This window comes from Anolis sagrei, chromosome 11 (genome assembly GCF_037176765.1).
Source record: "Anolis sagrei isolate rAnoSag1 chromosome 11, rAnoSag1.mat, whole genome shotgun sequence".
NCBI classification, from domain to species: domain Eukaryota; kingdom Metazoa; phylum Chordata; class Lepidosauria; order Squamata; family Dactyloidae; genus Anolis; species Anolis sagrei.
In genome coordinates this window covers 28,953,573-28,971,116 of record NC_090031.1, presented here as the reverse complement: position 1 = coordinate 28,971,116, position 17,544 = coordinate 28,953,573, and the positions used below count along the sequence as shown (strand labels likewise).

General features: G+C 41.5%; 1 protein-coding gene across 2 annotated transcripts in view; it reads right to left on the bottom strand.

Annotated features, from left to right (window-relative positions):
• Positions 1-17,544, bottom strand: part of GOSR1 (golgi SNAP receptor complex member 1) — a 40,125-nt gene that overhangs the window by 12,743 nt on the left and 9,838 nt on the right. For both annotated transcript variants that reach the window (XM_067472093.1, XM_067472094.1), the window contains exons 4-6: positions 16,717-16,824; positions 14,077-14,168; positions 13,865-13,939 (exon numbers count right to left, since the gene is read on the bottom strand). In XM_067472093.1, the coding sequence (XP_067328194.1) occupies positions 13,865-13,939; positions 14,077-14,168; positions 16,717-16,824 (275 nt within the window). The remainder of the gene's footprint in view (positions 1-13,864; positions 13,940-14,076; positions 14,169-16,716; positions 16,825-17,544) is intronic.

The following is a 17,544-nucleotide window of genomic DNA, read 5'->3' as shown; positions in this document are numbered from 1 at the left end:
TCTTCTATCTGTCTATCATCTATCCATCCATCCATCCATCCATCCATCCATCTACATTCTTCTATCTGTCTATCATCTATCTATCCATCCATCCATCCATCTACATTCTTCTATCTGTCTATCTGTCCATCCATCCATCTACATTCTTCTATCTGTCTATCATCTATCTATCTATCTATCTATCTATCTATCTATCTACCCACTCACCCACCCACCCACCCAGGTATGCGGGAAAGAGAAGGAAGAGAAGAAAAAAGGAAGGAAATAGAGGGAAGGAAGAGAAGGAAGGAAGGTAGGAAACAGAGAGAAAGAGAGAACGAAGGAAAGAAGATGGCTAGGAAAGAGAAAGGAAAGGAAGAGAAGGGAGAAAGAAAAGAGGGTAGGAAAGAGGGAAAGAAGAGAAGAAAGAGAGAAAGAAAGAAAGAAAGAAAGAAAGGCAGATAGGAACAGAGAGGGAAGAACAAGAAGGAGAGAAGAAAGGAAGTAAACAGAGAATGAAGGAAAGGGGAGGAAGGGAGAAAGAAAGGTCGGAAACAGGAAGGAAGAGAAGAAAGGAAGGAAGGGAGAAAGAAAGGAAGGAAACAGAAAAGGAAGGAAGGGAAGGAAGGAAGGGAGAAAGAAAGGAAACAGAAAGGAAATGAAAGGAAGATAGATTGCCAGGAAAAAGAGAGGGAAGGAAGGGAGAAAGGAAGAAAGGAAACAGAGAAGGAAGAAAGGGAAGGAAAGGAGAAAGAAAGGAAACAGAAAGGAAATGAAAGGAAGATAGATTGCCAGGAAAAAGAGAGGGAAGGAAGGGAGAAAGAAAGGAAGGAAACAGAGAAGGAAGGAAGGGAAGGAAAGGAGAAAGAAAGGTAGGAAACAGAAAGGAAGATATTAAAGGAAGATAGATTGCCAAGAAAAAGAGAAGGGAGGACGGGAAAAAGAAAAGAAGGAAACAGAGAAGGAAGGAAGAGAGAAAGAAAGGTAGGTAGGAAACAGAAAGGGAAATAATCCAGTGGTCTGAACCAATACTGTTGTTGCATCCATTTACCATCCATAAAATGCTATTTTATCGTCATGACGTGTGTCAGTTTTGGGTCCAAAACGAAGGTCCCAAAACCAATAGGGCTTTTGGATCATTCAAAACCCATGTTGAAGTTTCTGTGGTCTCTCAGATGTGAAGACGGGCAAGAAACAGCTTGCTTTTGGGGCTGGTAAAAACATAACAACGTCTCCAAACCGACCCAGATTCCTGGATCTGCTGGGAGACAGGCCTTTCAGTCTATTTGATCTGGATCGGAAATGTTTTACAATTACTTGAAGCCAGAAAATGGAGAAGAGCTTTCAGAGAGAGCAGCCTGTTGAAGAGGGAAATAAATGAGCCCCGGGTGCATTCAAAAATGGAGCAATTAGCAGCAAGAAAGCAGATACGGAAGCAAACCAACTTCAGAGAGAGTTTGCCACCTTTCTCCTTTTTTTAGCCAGAACCCGAAACCAAGTGGGAGCTCCTCCTCAGGTGAGAACACGATGTCTCACCTGGATAGAAAAAGAGGGAGGCCTGACAACAAATATGTCGATATATTTAAATATACAACGAGGCGTTGTGTAAACGAAGAAGAGTCTGTGGCCTGGATCCCGAAGGGGGGGTGGGGGAGGCAACAGGGCTTCCAAGAAAAATGAAAAACCACTCACATAATGATAATAATAATAATAATAATAATAATAATAATAATAATCGTGTGATCCAATACAACAGCCAGCAGAGTGATCTTGTCTGCTGTGGACTCATCGTGTTGTGTTTCAAATAATAATAATCATTATTAGTTTTTACATTCTGCTGTGAATTTGGATATACTGGAGCCTGACAAACCAAGCTGCTGCTGCTGCTATTATTATTATTATTATTATTATTATTATTAACACAAGATTAGTATAATAATAATAATAATAATAATAATAATATTAAGTTTTTACATTCTGTTGTGAATTTGGATATACTAGAGCCTGGCAAACCAAGCTGCTGCTGCTGTTATTATTATTATTATTATTATTATTATTATTATTATTATTATTAGAAACATAAGATTAGTATTATAATAATAATTAGTTTCTACATTCTTTTATGAATTTGGATATACTGAGCCTGACAAACAAAGCTGCTGCTGCTGTTGTTGTTGTTATTGTTATTATTATTATTATTATTATTATTATTATTATTAACATAACAAGATCAGTCCACAGCAAATGAAAATGAACAAATTCTGGCTACCAGTATTTTAAAAAACGCTAAAATCATAACAATAAATAAAGAATAATATTCAAAACAGGGGAACTCTCAATGAAGGATTCCCCCAGACAGTAAGAAGCCACACCTTGTAAACTGCTAGGCCATTAAATGCTAATTAAGGTGGTCAATTGAAACATTCACACCTACCTCCAACTGACAAGAGTTCTTTCTCCCACACTGGACATACCAGAGATATACAGTATAAACCCAAATTTCCTAGTTTCTAACAGACCTCACAACCTCTGAAAATGCTTGCCATAGATGCAGGTGAAATGTCAGGAGAGAATGCTTCGGGAACATGGCCCGATAGCCCGAAAAACATACAGCAACCCAGTGATTCCAGCGATGCAAGCCTAAATTTGTCACAATATCTCATAACCAAACAGGGAAATCTCTGGTATAGACCCTATTACTATTAATAGTTATTATTATTCTGCTCACAAAAAGCAATCCAATTTACAATTTGAAACAGGATGAACAGAGGCCCCATCAAGGCTGTACCAGATCCAAATTGGGGCAAATTAGTAAACTACAAACCCTACAAAACATATCAAACATGGATTGGAGTGCTGTGATGAGAAAGGGCTTGTGCTGGATGGGGAAGCTCTCTATTTATGTCCTTTGTGATGTATGGGTTTTCTCCTGCCTTCCTCCTGAGGCTGAGAGTGTGTGACTTGTACTCAATGGCTTTCGAGTCCCAGTCTCCCACTTTCCACCCTCACTCACTCACTCCCTTTCGGATCCAAGGCCGAACCCGATCAAGGGAAGCAAACACCAAATGGAGAACTGATGCTGAGGTGAGGTGTGGAGAGATATAAATACATGGAGTTAATGACTCGCGATGGAAAAGGTGCTACATTTCCCAAGGCTGAGCAGCCTCCAATTTCGGGAGCAGATGGAGAGGAGAAGCACGGCGCTCCGATCCAAGCGCCGGACCGGCTCGGAGATCTTGCTTTATTTTCCCCAAGCAATTTGGAGAAGACATCTGTCTCTTTGCATCCTGGGGAAGGAACAGCTTGCGGGAGACGGAGAAAAAACATCTCTTTTTCCCCTCCAGAAAAGGCAAACTTGCCCAAAACTCTCTGGTGAAGAAAAGATGGAACCGTAGAGTTGGAAGGGGGCCTAAATTATTGCTGTTAATAAGTTTTGTATTCTTAAGTTTACGGCATACGTGTCGGATATTGCGTCGTAAGGACGAATTTAACGAATCCGATACGACTTCCGAATTTTGACTTTTATCACCTTACCCAGTGTCCGGGTGATTTGAAAATGGCATTGTTTGTTTTGGGAAGTTCGGTAATATCTCTGGATGCAGGGTGAACTATAACTCTCATACTCTCCACATACCCCTCCCCAACACCCAAATTTCTCCAGTATGCTATGTTGGTCACCAAGATTTTGTGTGCCAAGTTTGGTCCAGATCCATCCGTGGCTATGTTCTGTGCTATCTGGATAAGGGTGAACTACAACTCCCAGAACTAAGGTCAGTCTCCCCCAAATACTGCCTGTATGCACAGTTGGCCATGTTGGGTCCGTGCACCAAGTTTGAGATTTGACGTCAGCTGGGTTCAGTGCTCTATGGATAAGGGTGAACTACAACTCCCAGAACTAAGGTCAGTCTCCCCCAAATACTGTCTGTATGCACAGTTGGCCATGTTAGGTCTGTGTGCCAAGTTTGGTTGAGATTCGACGTCAGCTGGGTTCAGTGCTCACTGGATAAGGGTAAACTACAACTCCCAGAACTAAGGTCAGTCTCCCCCAAACACTGCCTGTATGCAAAGTTGGCCATGTTAGGTCTGTGTGCCAAGTTTGGTTGAGATTCGACATCAGCTGAGTTCAGATAAGGGTGAACTACGACTCTCAAAATCAAGGTCAATTTCCACAAAACCCTGCAGTATGTTCAGTTGTTCATGGGGCTTCTCTGTGCAAAGAGAATGCAGGTCAACTGTAACTCCCATAAATCAATGTCAATATCTCCCAAACTTCTCTAGTATGTTCTGTTGGCCATGGGGCATCTCTGTGCCAAGTTTGGTCCTGGTCTGCCATACGTGGGGGTCGCAGTGGTCTCTGGAAGTGAGTGAAGGTCTCTGGAAGTGAGTGAAGGTCTCTGGAAGTGAGTGAAGGTAGTGCAAATCCCATCATCTGTGGTCCATCCTCCCCAAACTGCACCAAGATATAAAATGGGATATGGGGGTGGGGTGGCTGTATGCCAAGTTTGGTCCCAGTCCCTCATTCATGACAGTCGCAGTGGTGTCTGGAAGCGAGTGAAGGTACTGCAAATCCCATAATCTGTGCAAGTTTGGTCCATCGTTAGTTGGGTTCACCGTGTTCTTTGGATGTAGGTGAACTACAACTCTTATAGCTCAAGGTAAATTCCCTCCAAACATCCTGTGTGCCAAATGTGGTCCAGATCTATTGTTGGTGGGGGACACAGTGTTGTGTCTTGATGCAGGGTGAACTACAACTTCCATCATGTGGAGTCAGTCCCCCAACTCCCTCCATCATCATCCTCATCCTCATCCTCATCATCATCAGAAACACAACAAGTCCACAGCAGACAAGATCACTACTACTATACAGATGCCCTCACTGATTGACTTTGCAAACTTCATGGCTACTCAATGCTATTTAAGTTTACTCGTTGCAACATCCACACTTGTTTCACACTTGTTCTTTTCCCCCACTCTGGATATTATTCCACAGGAATAGATACACCCCACTTGCTTCTATGCAGACACCCTCACTGACTGACTTTGCAAACTTAATGGCTACTCAATGCTATTCAAGCTTGCTCATTGCAACATCCACACTTGCTTCAAACAGAGAAGGGTCCTTTCTCCCACCCTGGACATTATTCCACAGGGATAGATACACTCCACTTGCTTCTATGCAGACACCCTCACTGATTGACTTTGCAAACATCATGGCTACTCAATGCTATTCAAGCTTGCTAATTGCAACATCCACACTTGCTTGGAACAGAAAAGGATCCTTTCTCCCACCCTAGACATTATTCCACAGGGATAGATACACCCCACTTGCTTCATCACTTCTATGCAGACACCTTCACTGATTGACTTTGCAAACTTCATGGCTACTCAATGCTATTCAAGCTTGCTAATTGCAACATCCACACTTGCTTCAAACAGAGACGGGTCCACCCTGGACATTATTCCACAGGGATAGATACACCCCACTTGCTTCACTAGCAACAGAAGGTCTGAGATGCAAGTGAAGCGTCAAGAGAGAATGCAACTGGGACACGGCCATACAGCCTGAAAAACTCACAGCAACCCAGTGATTCCGACCATGAAAGCCTTTGACAACACAATTTTAAAACAGTCGGGGATTAATGTTAAGTCATCCGCAGCTGTCGGAAACCCATTCCGGGAATGCGCTAATGGGCCCGGCCAGCCGGCTAAGTGTTGCTGCGCCTTTCCACTCTCTTGGCAGAGAAAAGAGGCTTCGGAGAAGGAGGCGCGGGGAGGAGCTCCTCTACGGAAACACGGGCACCATAACACCAGGCAAGCCAAAGCAGCACGGGCTTGAATGGCGGTGAAAGAACGGCACCGAGAAGTAGAGAAACAGGAGGTTTAGCATAGCTGGTAAATCATAATATAGTAATAATAATAATGATAATTCACTTTATTTATAACCCACCACCATCTCCACAAAGGGGACTCGGGGCGGCTAACATGAGGCCAAGCCCAAAATAATACAACATACTAAACACAGAATAACAAAATATGAAATAACAAAATCAACAATATAAAATAGCATAGTAAATCATCAGCAACTATAAGATCTATCAACTGAAGGTTGCAAGTTCGAAACCCCGGGTTGCCATGAGCAGCCGACTGTCAGCCCTGCTCACTGTTTACCTAAGCAGTTCGAAAACAGCTTTAGCTGTTATTAGAGAAATTAGGTAAGACTAAAAGCAAGGGTGGTGTTTTACAACGCCATAAAGAAAAAGAAGACCAGAAAATGCTGGAATGAGGAAGTCCTGACGGCTCTTCGTCATAGAGGATGGAGTGACAGCACCCCCTGTGGACTTGAGCCCAACCGTCTATGGCATCAAAACAACATCTTCTGTGCTGTCTGTCTGTGTACGGTCTATACAAATGGCACTGAATGTTTGCCATGTATGTGTACTTGTGATCAACCCTGAGTCCCCTTAGGAGTGAGAAGGGCGGAATATAAATAAAGTGTTATTATTATGTTATTATTATTATTCCGTGTTATCTATTCTGCTGCATTCTCAAAAGCTTGCTCAAACAGCCAGGTCTTTACTCCCCCCCCCCCCCCCGGAAAGTCAGGAGGAAGGGGGCTGATCTAATATCCCTGGTGAGGGAGTTCTATAGCCGGGGGGGGGGGGGGGGGGAACCACTGACAAGGCCCTGTCCTTCATCTCTGCCAATCGCACTTGCGAGGCAAGCGGGATCGAGAGTAGGGCCTCCCCAGACAATGTTAAGCTCCTAGATGGTTCATAGGAGGAGATACGTTCGGACAGGTAAGCTGGTCCGGAATCGTTTAAGGATTTATAGGCTGAAGCCAGCACTTTGAATTTGTTTGGTAGCAAATTGGTAGCCAGTGGGGCTGATGCAACAGAGGAGTAGTGTGTTCCCTGACTGCCGCTCCTATTAGTAACCTGGCTACCACCCGTGGGAATATTTAAAGCTTCCGAACAGTCTTCAAAGGCAACCCCACATAGAGCGCGTTGCAGTAATCTACTCGGGATGTAACAAGAGCGGTAGCAAATTGGTAGCAAGCGGAGCTGACGCAACAGAGGAGTAGTGTGTTCCCTGAGCGCCGCTCCTCTTAGTAACCTGGCTACCACCCGTGGGAATATTTAAAGCTTCCGAACAGTCTTCAAAGGCAACCCCACCTAGAGTGTGTTGCAGTAGTCTATTCGGGATGTAACAGGAGCGGTAGCAAATTGGTAGCAAGCGGAGCTGACGCAACAGAGGAGTAGTGTGTTCCCTGAGTGCCGCTCCTCTTAGTAACCTGGCTACCACCCGTGGGAATATTTAAAGCTTCCGAACACTCTTCAAAGGCAACCCCACGTAGAGCGCGTTGCAGTAGACTATTCGGGATGTAACAAGAGCGGTAGCAAATTGGTAGCAAGCGGAGCTGACGCAACAGAGGAGTAGTGTGTTCCCTGAGCGCCGCTCCTCTTAGTAACCTGACTACCACCCGTGGGAATATTTAAAGCTTCTGAACAGTCTTCAAAGGCAACCCCACGTAGAGCGTGTTGCAGTAGTCTATTCGGGATGTAACAAGAGCGTGGACCACCGTGACCAAGTCACACTTCCCAAGCACCCGGATAGCCACCGTTTCCTGCAACGCCCGAATGCCTCGCCCAAAGTTCAGAGCTGCATTAAGAGACGGAGTGTGCATTCAGTTCATTGCAATGAAGATAATTTTACTGTCAGCTGCGGCCTGTTTTTTGGAGGGCGGAAAACGGGAGGAGAAAAAACACAGTGAGACATCTATCCAGCCTCCAAAGTAAAGGCCTGTTGAGTAAGAAATATTCAAAGCTGGGTCGCCAGGAAAGGGCAGTGCGTTGGGGTCAGATGTGCCCATGACAATGGACGAGCAACGAGCAAAGCAAGACTTGAAGCAACACACTTCCTACTATTCTCTGGCCTGGATAATAAAGATTGATTCAGCCTTGGGGGGAAACATGCTTGGAACTCCTTTCAGAAATCTCCCACCCTTTTTCTCCCCCTCCAAAAGTGTTTTGTATCTCCTTAATGGATGCACAAAACGCTGCGGAAAATCTAATAACGCTCCATCGCTCCTTTCGATCTCAGAAAGCCATCGATCATAGGAAATCAGAAGGGGTAGCGGTGAAAGGCGGAGGTGATGGCGCAAAACCAGGGAAAGCGCCAGGTCCTGATGGCTTAAGATAGTGCCACATTTCGGCACAGAAAAACAGCTGTTTCTCGGGGTTTTCTGCCTGCGTTTTGTGTCTGGAAGCATTCACTTCTAAGCTACTGGGTCACCCACCGCCTTATATGCCTTTTTAAAAGAAACTAGGCCTCCGAAATCAGAGGCTTGAGCTCAAGGCATCAGGTGAGGGGGTGTTCTAGGGCTCCAAAAGCATCAGGTACCATTTTAAAAATAATCTCTCTCCCTGGTTATTTTTGTGTGCAGAAAACGGGGGAAGAAATGGACAAAAAGGCACAGACAGAAAGGATAAGTTACCGACACCGCATGATACTTGGCTCTGAATGTATCAAAAATGGTTTTGCTGGCTTTCACCACTACTAACGGCAATAGCAGTAAAACTGCTACCACTATAATAGTAATAGCAGCAGTAAAACTACTACCACTTATTACTCCTATAATAATAGCAGTAATGCTACCACGAGTATTACTCAAATAATAATAATAATAATCATCATCATCATACTAATAATAGCAGTAATGCTACTACCACTAGCATTACTCCAATAACAATAGAATTAATAGGAGTAATAATATCACTAGTATTACTCCAATAATAACAGTAATAATAACAATAATAGCAGTAACACTACCACTTATTACTCCTATAATAACAGCAGTAATGCTACCACAAGTATTACTCCAGTAATAATAATAGCAATACTACTATCACTAGTATTACTCCAATAATAATAATAATGATAGTAATAATAGCAGTAATACTACCACCACTAGCATTACTCCAATAATAACAATATTAATAGAAGTAATACTACTACCATTAGTATTACTTCTATAATAATAGAAGTAATACAATTACCACTAGTATTACTGCAATAATAACAATAACAGTAATACTACCACTGGTATTACTCCTATAATAAAAGCAGTACCACAACTATCACTAGTATTACTCCTATAATAATAATAATAATAGAAGTAATGCAACTACCACTAGTATTACTCCTATAATAATAGCAGAAATACTACTACCAGTAGTATTACTCCAGTAACAACAATATTAATAGCAGTAATACTACTACCACTAGTATTACTCCTATAATAATAGCAGAAATACTACTACCAGTAGTATTACTCCAGTAACAACAATATTAATAGCAGTAATACTACTACCACTAGTATTACTCTAATAATAATAATAATAATAATAATAATTTGTCATGGTGATGAACTTATCTAAATTCTCTGACCGAATTATTTTACACTCGCCACTCTCCTCCCCCTGCTTTCATCTCCTAATTTAACCCCATTTTTACCAAACATATTATTTTTTCAAGTTTTATTGTGTCTTAAATTATTTAGTTAACCATTACAGGAGTATAGCGATTAGTGTCTATTTGTCTCTGTGTTGTTTTCTTTTATTGTTGACACGGTCAGCGGACTAATCAATAAACAGATCTATCTATCTATTACTACTACTACGTCTACCAACAACACCCAACAGAGCTCATCTTCTCTGTGGGAATTGCCTCTACAAACCGCCAAAGAATCGATTCATGGACTGGCCTCGGCTATAGTTATATAAGCAGACTCCCTTTTTATTGATTTCCCCTGTTATTAGGACAATAGGGAGCTTGGTTCCGACCAACTTGGTTCCCTTTTCCCCTCCAAACACTTTGCAGGATGAGTTTTCCCGAAGCCTGTCTATTCATCACTGGGTCCTGTGCTTCCCTTTGATGGAAAGCTTGCCGGCAGATGAATTATTTACTCCACTCTCGCCTAAAAGGGCATTAACAAGGAAAAGTAGGGCTGAATTGGACAGGGTTCAGTGGAGCAAAGCAACACAGCATTATAGATTTAGGAGAGACCCCCAAGGGCCATCTAAACAATCCCCCTTATGCCAGGCAGGAAAAGTACAATCAACTGACAACAAGCAATTCCTTCCAATGGGATAAAGAAGCCTTTCACTCCAATTTGAATGATGGTTTAACATTTGTAAAGTCAACTGAACCAAGATCCGTTGAACAATGGTCAACTAAACTCAGACCCGTTTGAATTATGGTTTAACGCCTGGAAGGTCAGCTAAACCCAGATCTATTTGAATAGTGGTTTAACATCTGGAAAGTCAGATAAACCCAGACCCATTTGAATTATGGTTTAACATCTGGAAGGTCAACTGAACCAAGATCCATTGAAAAGGGTCAACTAAACTCAGACCCATTTGAATTATTAACACCTGGAAGTTCACCTAAACCCAGATCCATTTGAAAGGTGGTTTAACATCTGGAAATTCAGCTAAACCCAGACACATTTGAATTATGGTTTAACATCTGGAAAGTCAACTGAACCAAAGTCCATTGAACAATGCTCATCTAAATTCAGACCTATTTGAATGATGGTTTAACATCTGGAAAGTCAACTAAACTCAGACCCATCTGAATGATGGTTTAATGCCGGGAAGGTCAGCTAAAACCAGACCCGTTTGAATTATGGTTTAACATCTGGAAAGTCAACTGAACCAAGATCCATTGAACAATGGTCAACCAAACTCAGAACCATTTGAATTATGGTTTAACATATGGAAGGTCAGCTAAACCCAGACTCATTTGAATTATGGTTTAACATCTGGAAAGTCAACTGAAGCAAGATCCATTGAACAATGGTCAACTCAACTCAGACCCATTTGAATTATGTTTTAACACCTGCAAAGTAAGCTAAACTCAGACGCATTTGAATGGTGGTTTAACACTTGGAAAGTCAGCTAAACCCAGATCCATTTGAATGATGGTTTAAAATCTGGAAAGTCAACTAAACTCAGATCCATTTGAACAATGGTTTAAGACAGACATCTTCAAATTGCGGCCCTCCAGATCTTTGGGCCTCCAACTCCCAGAAGCCCTAATGAGTTTGTTCAATTGTCAGGAATTCTGGGAGTTGAAGGCCCAAACAGCTGGAGGGCCACAGTTTGAAGATGCCTCGTTCAACATTTGGAAAGTTAACTAAACTCAGATCCATTGGAACGATGGTTTAATGTTTGAAAAGTCAATTAATCCCAGATCCATTGAACAATGGTCAGCTAAACTCAGGATCCACTTGAATGGTGGTTTAGTATTTGGAAAATCAGCAGAACGCAGATCCCTTTGAATGATGGCTTAACATCTGGAGGGAAAGTCAACCAAATCCAGGTCTATTTGAACAATGGTTTAACATCTGGAAAGTCAGCTGAACCCAGATCCATTTGAGCGATGGTTTAACATTTGGAAAGTCAACTAAACTAAGATCTATGTCAACAATGGTTTAACACTTGGAAAGTCAGGTAAACATTTGAGTGATGGTTTAACATCTGGAAAGTCAACTAAACCAAGATACACTTGAAAAATGGGCAACTAAACAGATCCATTTGAACGATGGTTCAACATCTGGAACATCAACTAAACCAAGATCCATTTGAACAATGGTTTATTTTGGATTTAGACAGCACACTAAACTAAGATTACTTTCACTATGGTGTGCTTAAGCAAAGCAGTTTCAGAAACAGTGATCTGAAGTCGGCTCGCTGTGAACAAACGATGACAGCAATATAATGTGAGCATTGGCTATAAAATACCAAAACAATGATAGCAAATACTGTACTAAACCATGGTTGTTTTTGACGATGGCTGATTAATCTTAATTCTAACGACAAGTCAGCATCATAAGTGGTGACATAAAGATGGTTTGTTGCAATCGAACCACAGTTAGCATCAATGAAAAAACTCCAAAACAATCTCCTTTCCTTCCCGCTGACCTATGGTTTGTATGGCACTGATGCCATTCCTACCAAATGGAGACTACAGCTCCCTATATGTTGTCACACAACGTGGCCTTTTTGCCAAATCTTAAGGACATCCTTCCTGTTTATTCACCGCAACGTACATCAACAAAGATCGAATGCCAGAGGAAATTACGGGTTCACCACTAACAGCAAATGCAATTTCCTGTTGGGTTCTTCGTCCCCCAAAACACAATCCTTTTCCCTGATATCCCAAAAGGAAAGTGAGATTCATGAGGAAACAGCACCCCCTTGAGTTGGAACATGGGTACTGTTTCCCCATTCCATTTCCACTGGGAAAAATGGTCCTAGAAATACATAATTTCACCAAGTGAACTAGAAAAGGAAATGAATGATGGAGGAAGACTCTTGGAACCCGTTGGAGCAAGATCTCAGCCACAGCTGGACAGCAGTTGTTATTACATAAGACAACAACAATGGGAGGAAGACTGTAGTCAAAGCTGGGCAGCAGCTACTACTAAATATGATTATGATATAAATAATAATAATAATAATAATAATAAGTTGTAAATCTTAAATTCCACCTCATATTGCACTTTCTAAATAGTTCACTGACAATAACAATGATTATGATAATAATGATAATAATAACAGCTTCTAACAGGCTGTTCAATAATAATAATAATAATAATAATAATAATAATAATAATAATAATAATAATCCCTCCTCCCTTCCCTGTTTTCTCCCTTTCTTTCTTTCCTGTCTTCCTTCCTCCTTCTTTCCTTTCTTTTTAATCCCTTCCTTCCTCTTCTACCTTCCCTCTTTCCTACCTTTCTCCCTCCCTTCCTCTTTCCTTCTTCCCCTTTTCCCATGTTTCTTTCTTCTTTAATTTCTCCCTCCTTTCTTCCCTATTTTCTACCTTTTCCCCTCTCTCCTTCTTTCCTTCTCCTTTCCTCCCTTCTTTTTCTTTTTCTCGCCTTTTTCTTCTTTTCTCCATCCCTTGTTCCTTCCTTCCAACCTTTCTCCCTCATTTTTTATTTCTTTCTTTCTTTCCTTCCGCCCTTCCTCTTCTCCCTTTCCTTTCCCCAACTTTCTTTTTCTCCCTCCTTCCTTCCCTTTTCTACTTCTCATTATTTCTTTCCTTCTTTCCTCACTTCCTCTTCTCCCTTTTCTTTTCCCCACCTTTCTTTCTTCTTTTCTCCCTCCTTCCTTCCCTTTCCTACCTTTCTCCCTCTTTCTTTCTTTCTTTCTTTCTTCTTTTATCCCTCCCTCCATCCTTTCTCCCTCCCTTTTTCTTCCTCTTCTCCCTTCCCTTTTCCATCTCCCCTTCCTTCTTCCTCCTTTTCTCCCTCCCTCCCCTCCTCTTTCTTGCTCCCTCCTTTTTTCTTTCCTACCTTTCTTCCCCCTTCCCTCTTTCCTAGCTTTCTCCCTCACTCCTTTCTCTTTCGTTCTTTTCCTTCTCCCTTCCTTTTCCCTCCCTCCTTCCTTCCTCCCTTCCCTTTTCCCCACCTCCCTTTCTTTCTTACTCCTTTTCTCCCTCCCCTCTTCCCTTCCTTTCTCCTTCCCTTTCTTTCTTACTCCCTTTTTCTTGTCCCTTCTTTTTCCCCCTTCTCTCTTTCCTCCCTCCTTCCCGCTTTCCTTTCTCCCTTTTTCTCCCTCTCTCCCTCCTGCTTTCCTATCTTTCTTCCTCCATTCCCTCTTTCCTACCTTTCTCTCTTCATCCATTTCCTTCTCTTTCTTTCTTCTTTACTCCCCTTTGCTCACCTCCCTTTCTTCCTCCTTTGCTCCCTCTTTCCTTCCTTTCTCCGTTCTTCCCACTTTTCCTTCCTTTCTTCTTTCCTCCCTTTCTTCCTCCCTCCCTCCTTCTTTTTCTTTCAGCGTCCACAGAAGAAGTGAGGCCTAGGCACAGACTTACTTTCGGAGGTGTTCGTGCTCCTTCAAGAAGAGCTCCGTCCGCCGGTTGTTGACGCCGCTCCCGCTTTTGTAGGATCTGAAAGATGGAGGGGGGCAAATATCACTGTGGGCAGGAACGGCCTCAAGGGCCTCTCTGAAACCCAGAAGCCCCCTCTATCCGGACCCCCGCTTCCTGATGAGAAAAGCCAGGCTGAAGATGCAGATTTCACTCACTCGATATCTTTCTGCACTGAGCCGAGGAGGTTTTCTCTTTCGCGGACGGCGAGGAAGTTGGTTTTGGTTTTGTGGAATTCATGGGTGTAGTCCTGCCGTGAGAATGATAACAACCATGATGAGAACAGTAAATAATAGCAACAATAGAGATTCCAGGCTGGTTCAGCCCTTGGTGAGATTCCCAATGAAGTATTCACTGGAAGCCTATCTGAGCCCTTTGAGCGGAAAATGCGATTAGACTAACTGAAAACACTGGCCAAGGGTATTTAAAATACAGCAGGTCCCCCTTTTTCATGGGGGTTAGGGACAAAGGACCCTAGAATGCATGCCCCTCATATAAGGGGTTGTAATGTAATAACAACACAACATCATAGAGTGTTGTACTGTAATAATAATAATATGCAGGGTTTACTGTACTAATATTATTATTACTAATATAAAGAGTTGTACTGTAATAATAATAATAATAATAATAATATACAGGGTTGTACTGTAATAATAATAATAATAATAATAATATTATGCAGGGCTGTATTGTACTAATAATATTATTAATAATATAAAGGATTGTACTGCAACAATAACAGCAATAATAATAATAATATACAGGGTTGTACTGTAATAATGATAATAATATGCAGGGTTGTATTGTACTAATAGTAACATTAATAATATACAGGGTTGTACTGTACTAATAATAATAATAATAATATGCAGGGTTATACTGTACTAATAATACTAATAGGTATATACAGGATTGTACTGTAACAACAATAACAATATACAGGGTTGTACAGTACTAATGATAATATTAATAATATACAGGGTTGTATTGTAATAATATTAATAACAATATATAGGATTGTACTGTACTAATAATAATATTTATAATATACATGGTTGTACTGTAATAATAATAATAATAATATACAGGGTCGTATTGTACTAACTATATTATTAATAATAATATACAGCATTGTATTGTAATAATATTAATAATAACAATATACAGGGTTGTCCTGTACTAAAAATAATATTAATAATATACAGGGTTGTACTGTAATAATAACAATAATATACGGTACAATTATTATTATTAATAATAATATATAGAGAGTCATACACACCAGTATTCAAAACACACCAGTATTCAAACTTGGACATATTGGGTATGCATGCCAAGTTTGGTCCAGATCCATCATTGTTTGGGTTCATAGTGCGCTCTGGATGTGGGTGAACTACAACTCCTATACATTCCTCCAAAGACCCCCAGCATGTTTTGCTGGTCATGGGGGCTCTGTGTGCCACGTTTGGTCCAATTCCCTCTTTGGTGGATTTCTGACTGCTCATTGATTGCAGTGAACTATACATCCCAGTACCTAAAACTCCTGTAAATCATGGTGAATTCTCCCCAATCCTCTCTAGTTTTTTCAATTGCTGATCAATTCCTCTGTTTGCTGTGTGTCATAGAAAATAATAGGAAAGGGTTAAAGGAGAGGCAGTGGGCGGGGTCATACAAAGTGCACATGAATGGAGAGAGAAAGAAACACTGGGATGTCTGTGGTAGAAGAAACACATAAAATCTAGGATGGGCTGGTGGTGGGCAGTATTGTGTTGGTGTTTGAGTTTGTACTAGCTTCGGCCAGGCCTTTTAATTGCTCTGAATAGGCAGGATTATTTTTAATATATATGTGTTATTGTGATAATTTTATGCTTATGTTGTTTTGTTAATTTTAGGTCATGCTGAGTCCCCCTCGGGGAGACAGAGCGGTGTATAAATAAAGTTTATTAATAATTATTATAATTATAATTATTATTGTTGTTGTTAGGTTCTTGTGGGTTTTTTTGGGCTATAGGGCCATGTTCTAGAGGCATTTCTCTAGAACATGGCCCTATAGCCAGAAAAAACCCACAAGAACCTAGTGATTCCAGCCATGAAAGCCTTCGACAATACATTGTTGTTGTTGTTGGCAGGGCTCTTGGACATGTTCATGGCACTCGCTATAACACACAATGTCATTGGAAGGAGGGCCTTTGGTGACTCCTGAGTGTTGGGAGTTATAGCTGTTTGTGGAGAGGGAGCTTGTCTGTGTCAGTGGACACTCCACCCCAGACACGCACACATATTTTTATTTTTTTATATGCATAGATATTTTAATATTTTTAATATTTTAATGTTTTAATATTATTTTAGAATTCAATCCGCCCGTCGCGTGTTGCAACGAACATGCAAAATGTGTCCGCTTGACTGACAATCTTAATTGGGGCTTATTTTTGGGGCAGGGCTTATATTACGAGCATCCTGACAAATCACGCTAGGGCTTATTTCCCGGTTAGGTCTTATTCTGGGGGAAACAGGATGCAATTGAGGAAAGCATGGGAATCCAAAGCAGAAATGATCCAGCATCATGAAAGAGAATTCTCTAACCAAAGAGTGGGAGAAAATGGAGAGGCATTTCAAAAAATATGTCTCACAACAAGAAAGGTCGGAAATTCCTACCAATAATTGGATAAGAATAGGGAGTAGCCATAGAAAAAAAGTTTGACTCTGAAGTGGTGTCTTTATATTTATTGTTTAGTTAATAAATACATTTTTTGAAAGGGAGCACAAACGACACGAAGGTGGACAGTCCTACCTACCTGCAAGATGTCTCTGTGCCGCTGCAAGGTGTGCATGAGTGCTGCGTTGAGGGAGGGCACACCGGCGCTGTTGGCATACTCTGACATCTTATCGTTGATCCCTGTGAGCTGCAACACAGAGAGAGAGAGAGAGAGAGAGAGAGAGAGAGCACAAAAGACTTTCTTTCTTACTTCCTTATTTCCTTTTCTGTCTCCTTTCCTCCATCTCTTTCCCCCCTCCATCTCATTTTTTCTTCCTCCCTTCTTTTTCTGACTTTTCTCCCTCCTTCCTTTTCTCTCTTCCTCTTCTATCACTCCCCTTCCCTCTTTTTTCTTTCTCCTTCCCTTCCTCTTCTGCCTCCCTTTGTTCCTTTCTCCCTCTCTTTCTCTTCTATCTCCCTCCCTTCATTTTTCTTTTTTCCTCCTTTCCACTATTTTTCTGACCATTCTTCCTCCCTCCTTCCCTTTCTCTCTTCCTCTTCTGTCTCCCTCCTTCCCCTTCTTCCTCTTTCCCCCTTTCCTCCCTTTCTTCCTTTCTCCCTTCCTTCTTGTCTTCTTCCCTCCTTCCCGTTTTCTCTTCTATCTCCCTCCCTCTTTTCTTTTTTCCTCCCTCCTTTCCACTATTTTTCTGACAATTTTCCCTCCCTACTTTCCTTTCTCTCTTCCTCTTCTATCTCCCTCCCTCCCTCTTTTTCTGATCATCATTCCTCCCTCCTTCCCTTTTTCTCTTCCACTTCTGCCTTCCTCCTTCCCATTCTTCCTCTCACCCCTTTTTCCTCCCTTTCGTCCTTTCTCCCTTCACTCCTTTCTTCTTCCCTCTTTCACTTTCCCTTCTATCTCCCTCCCTCT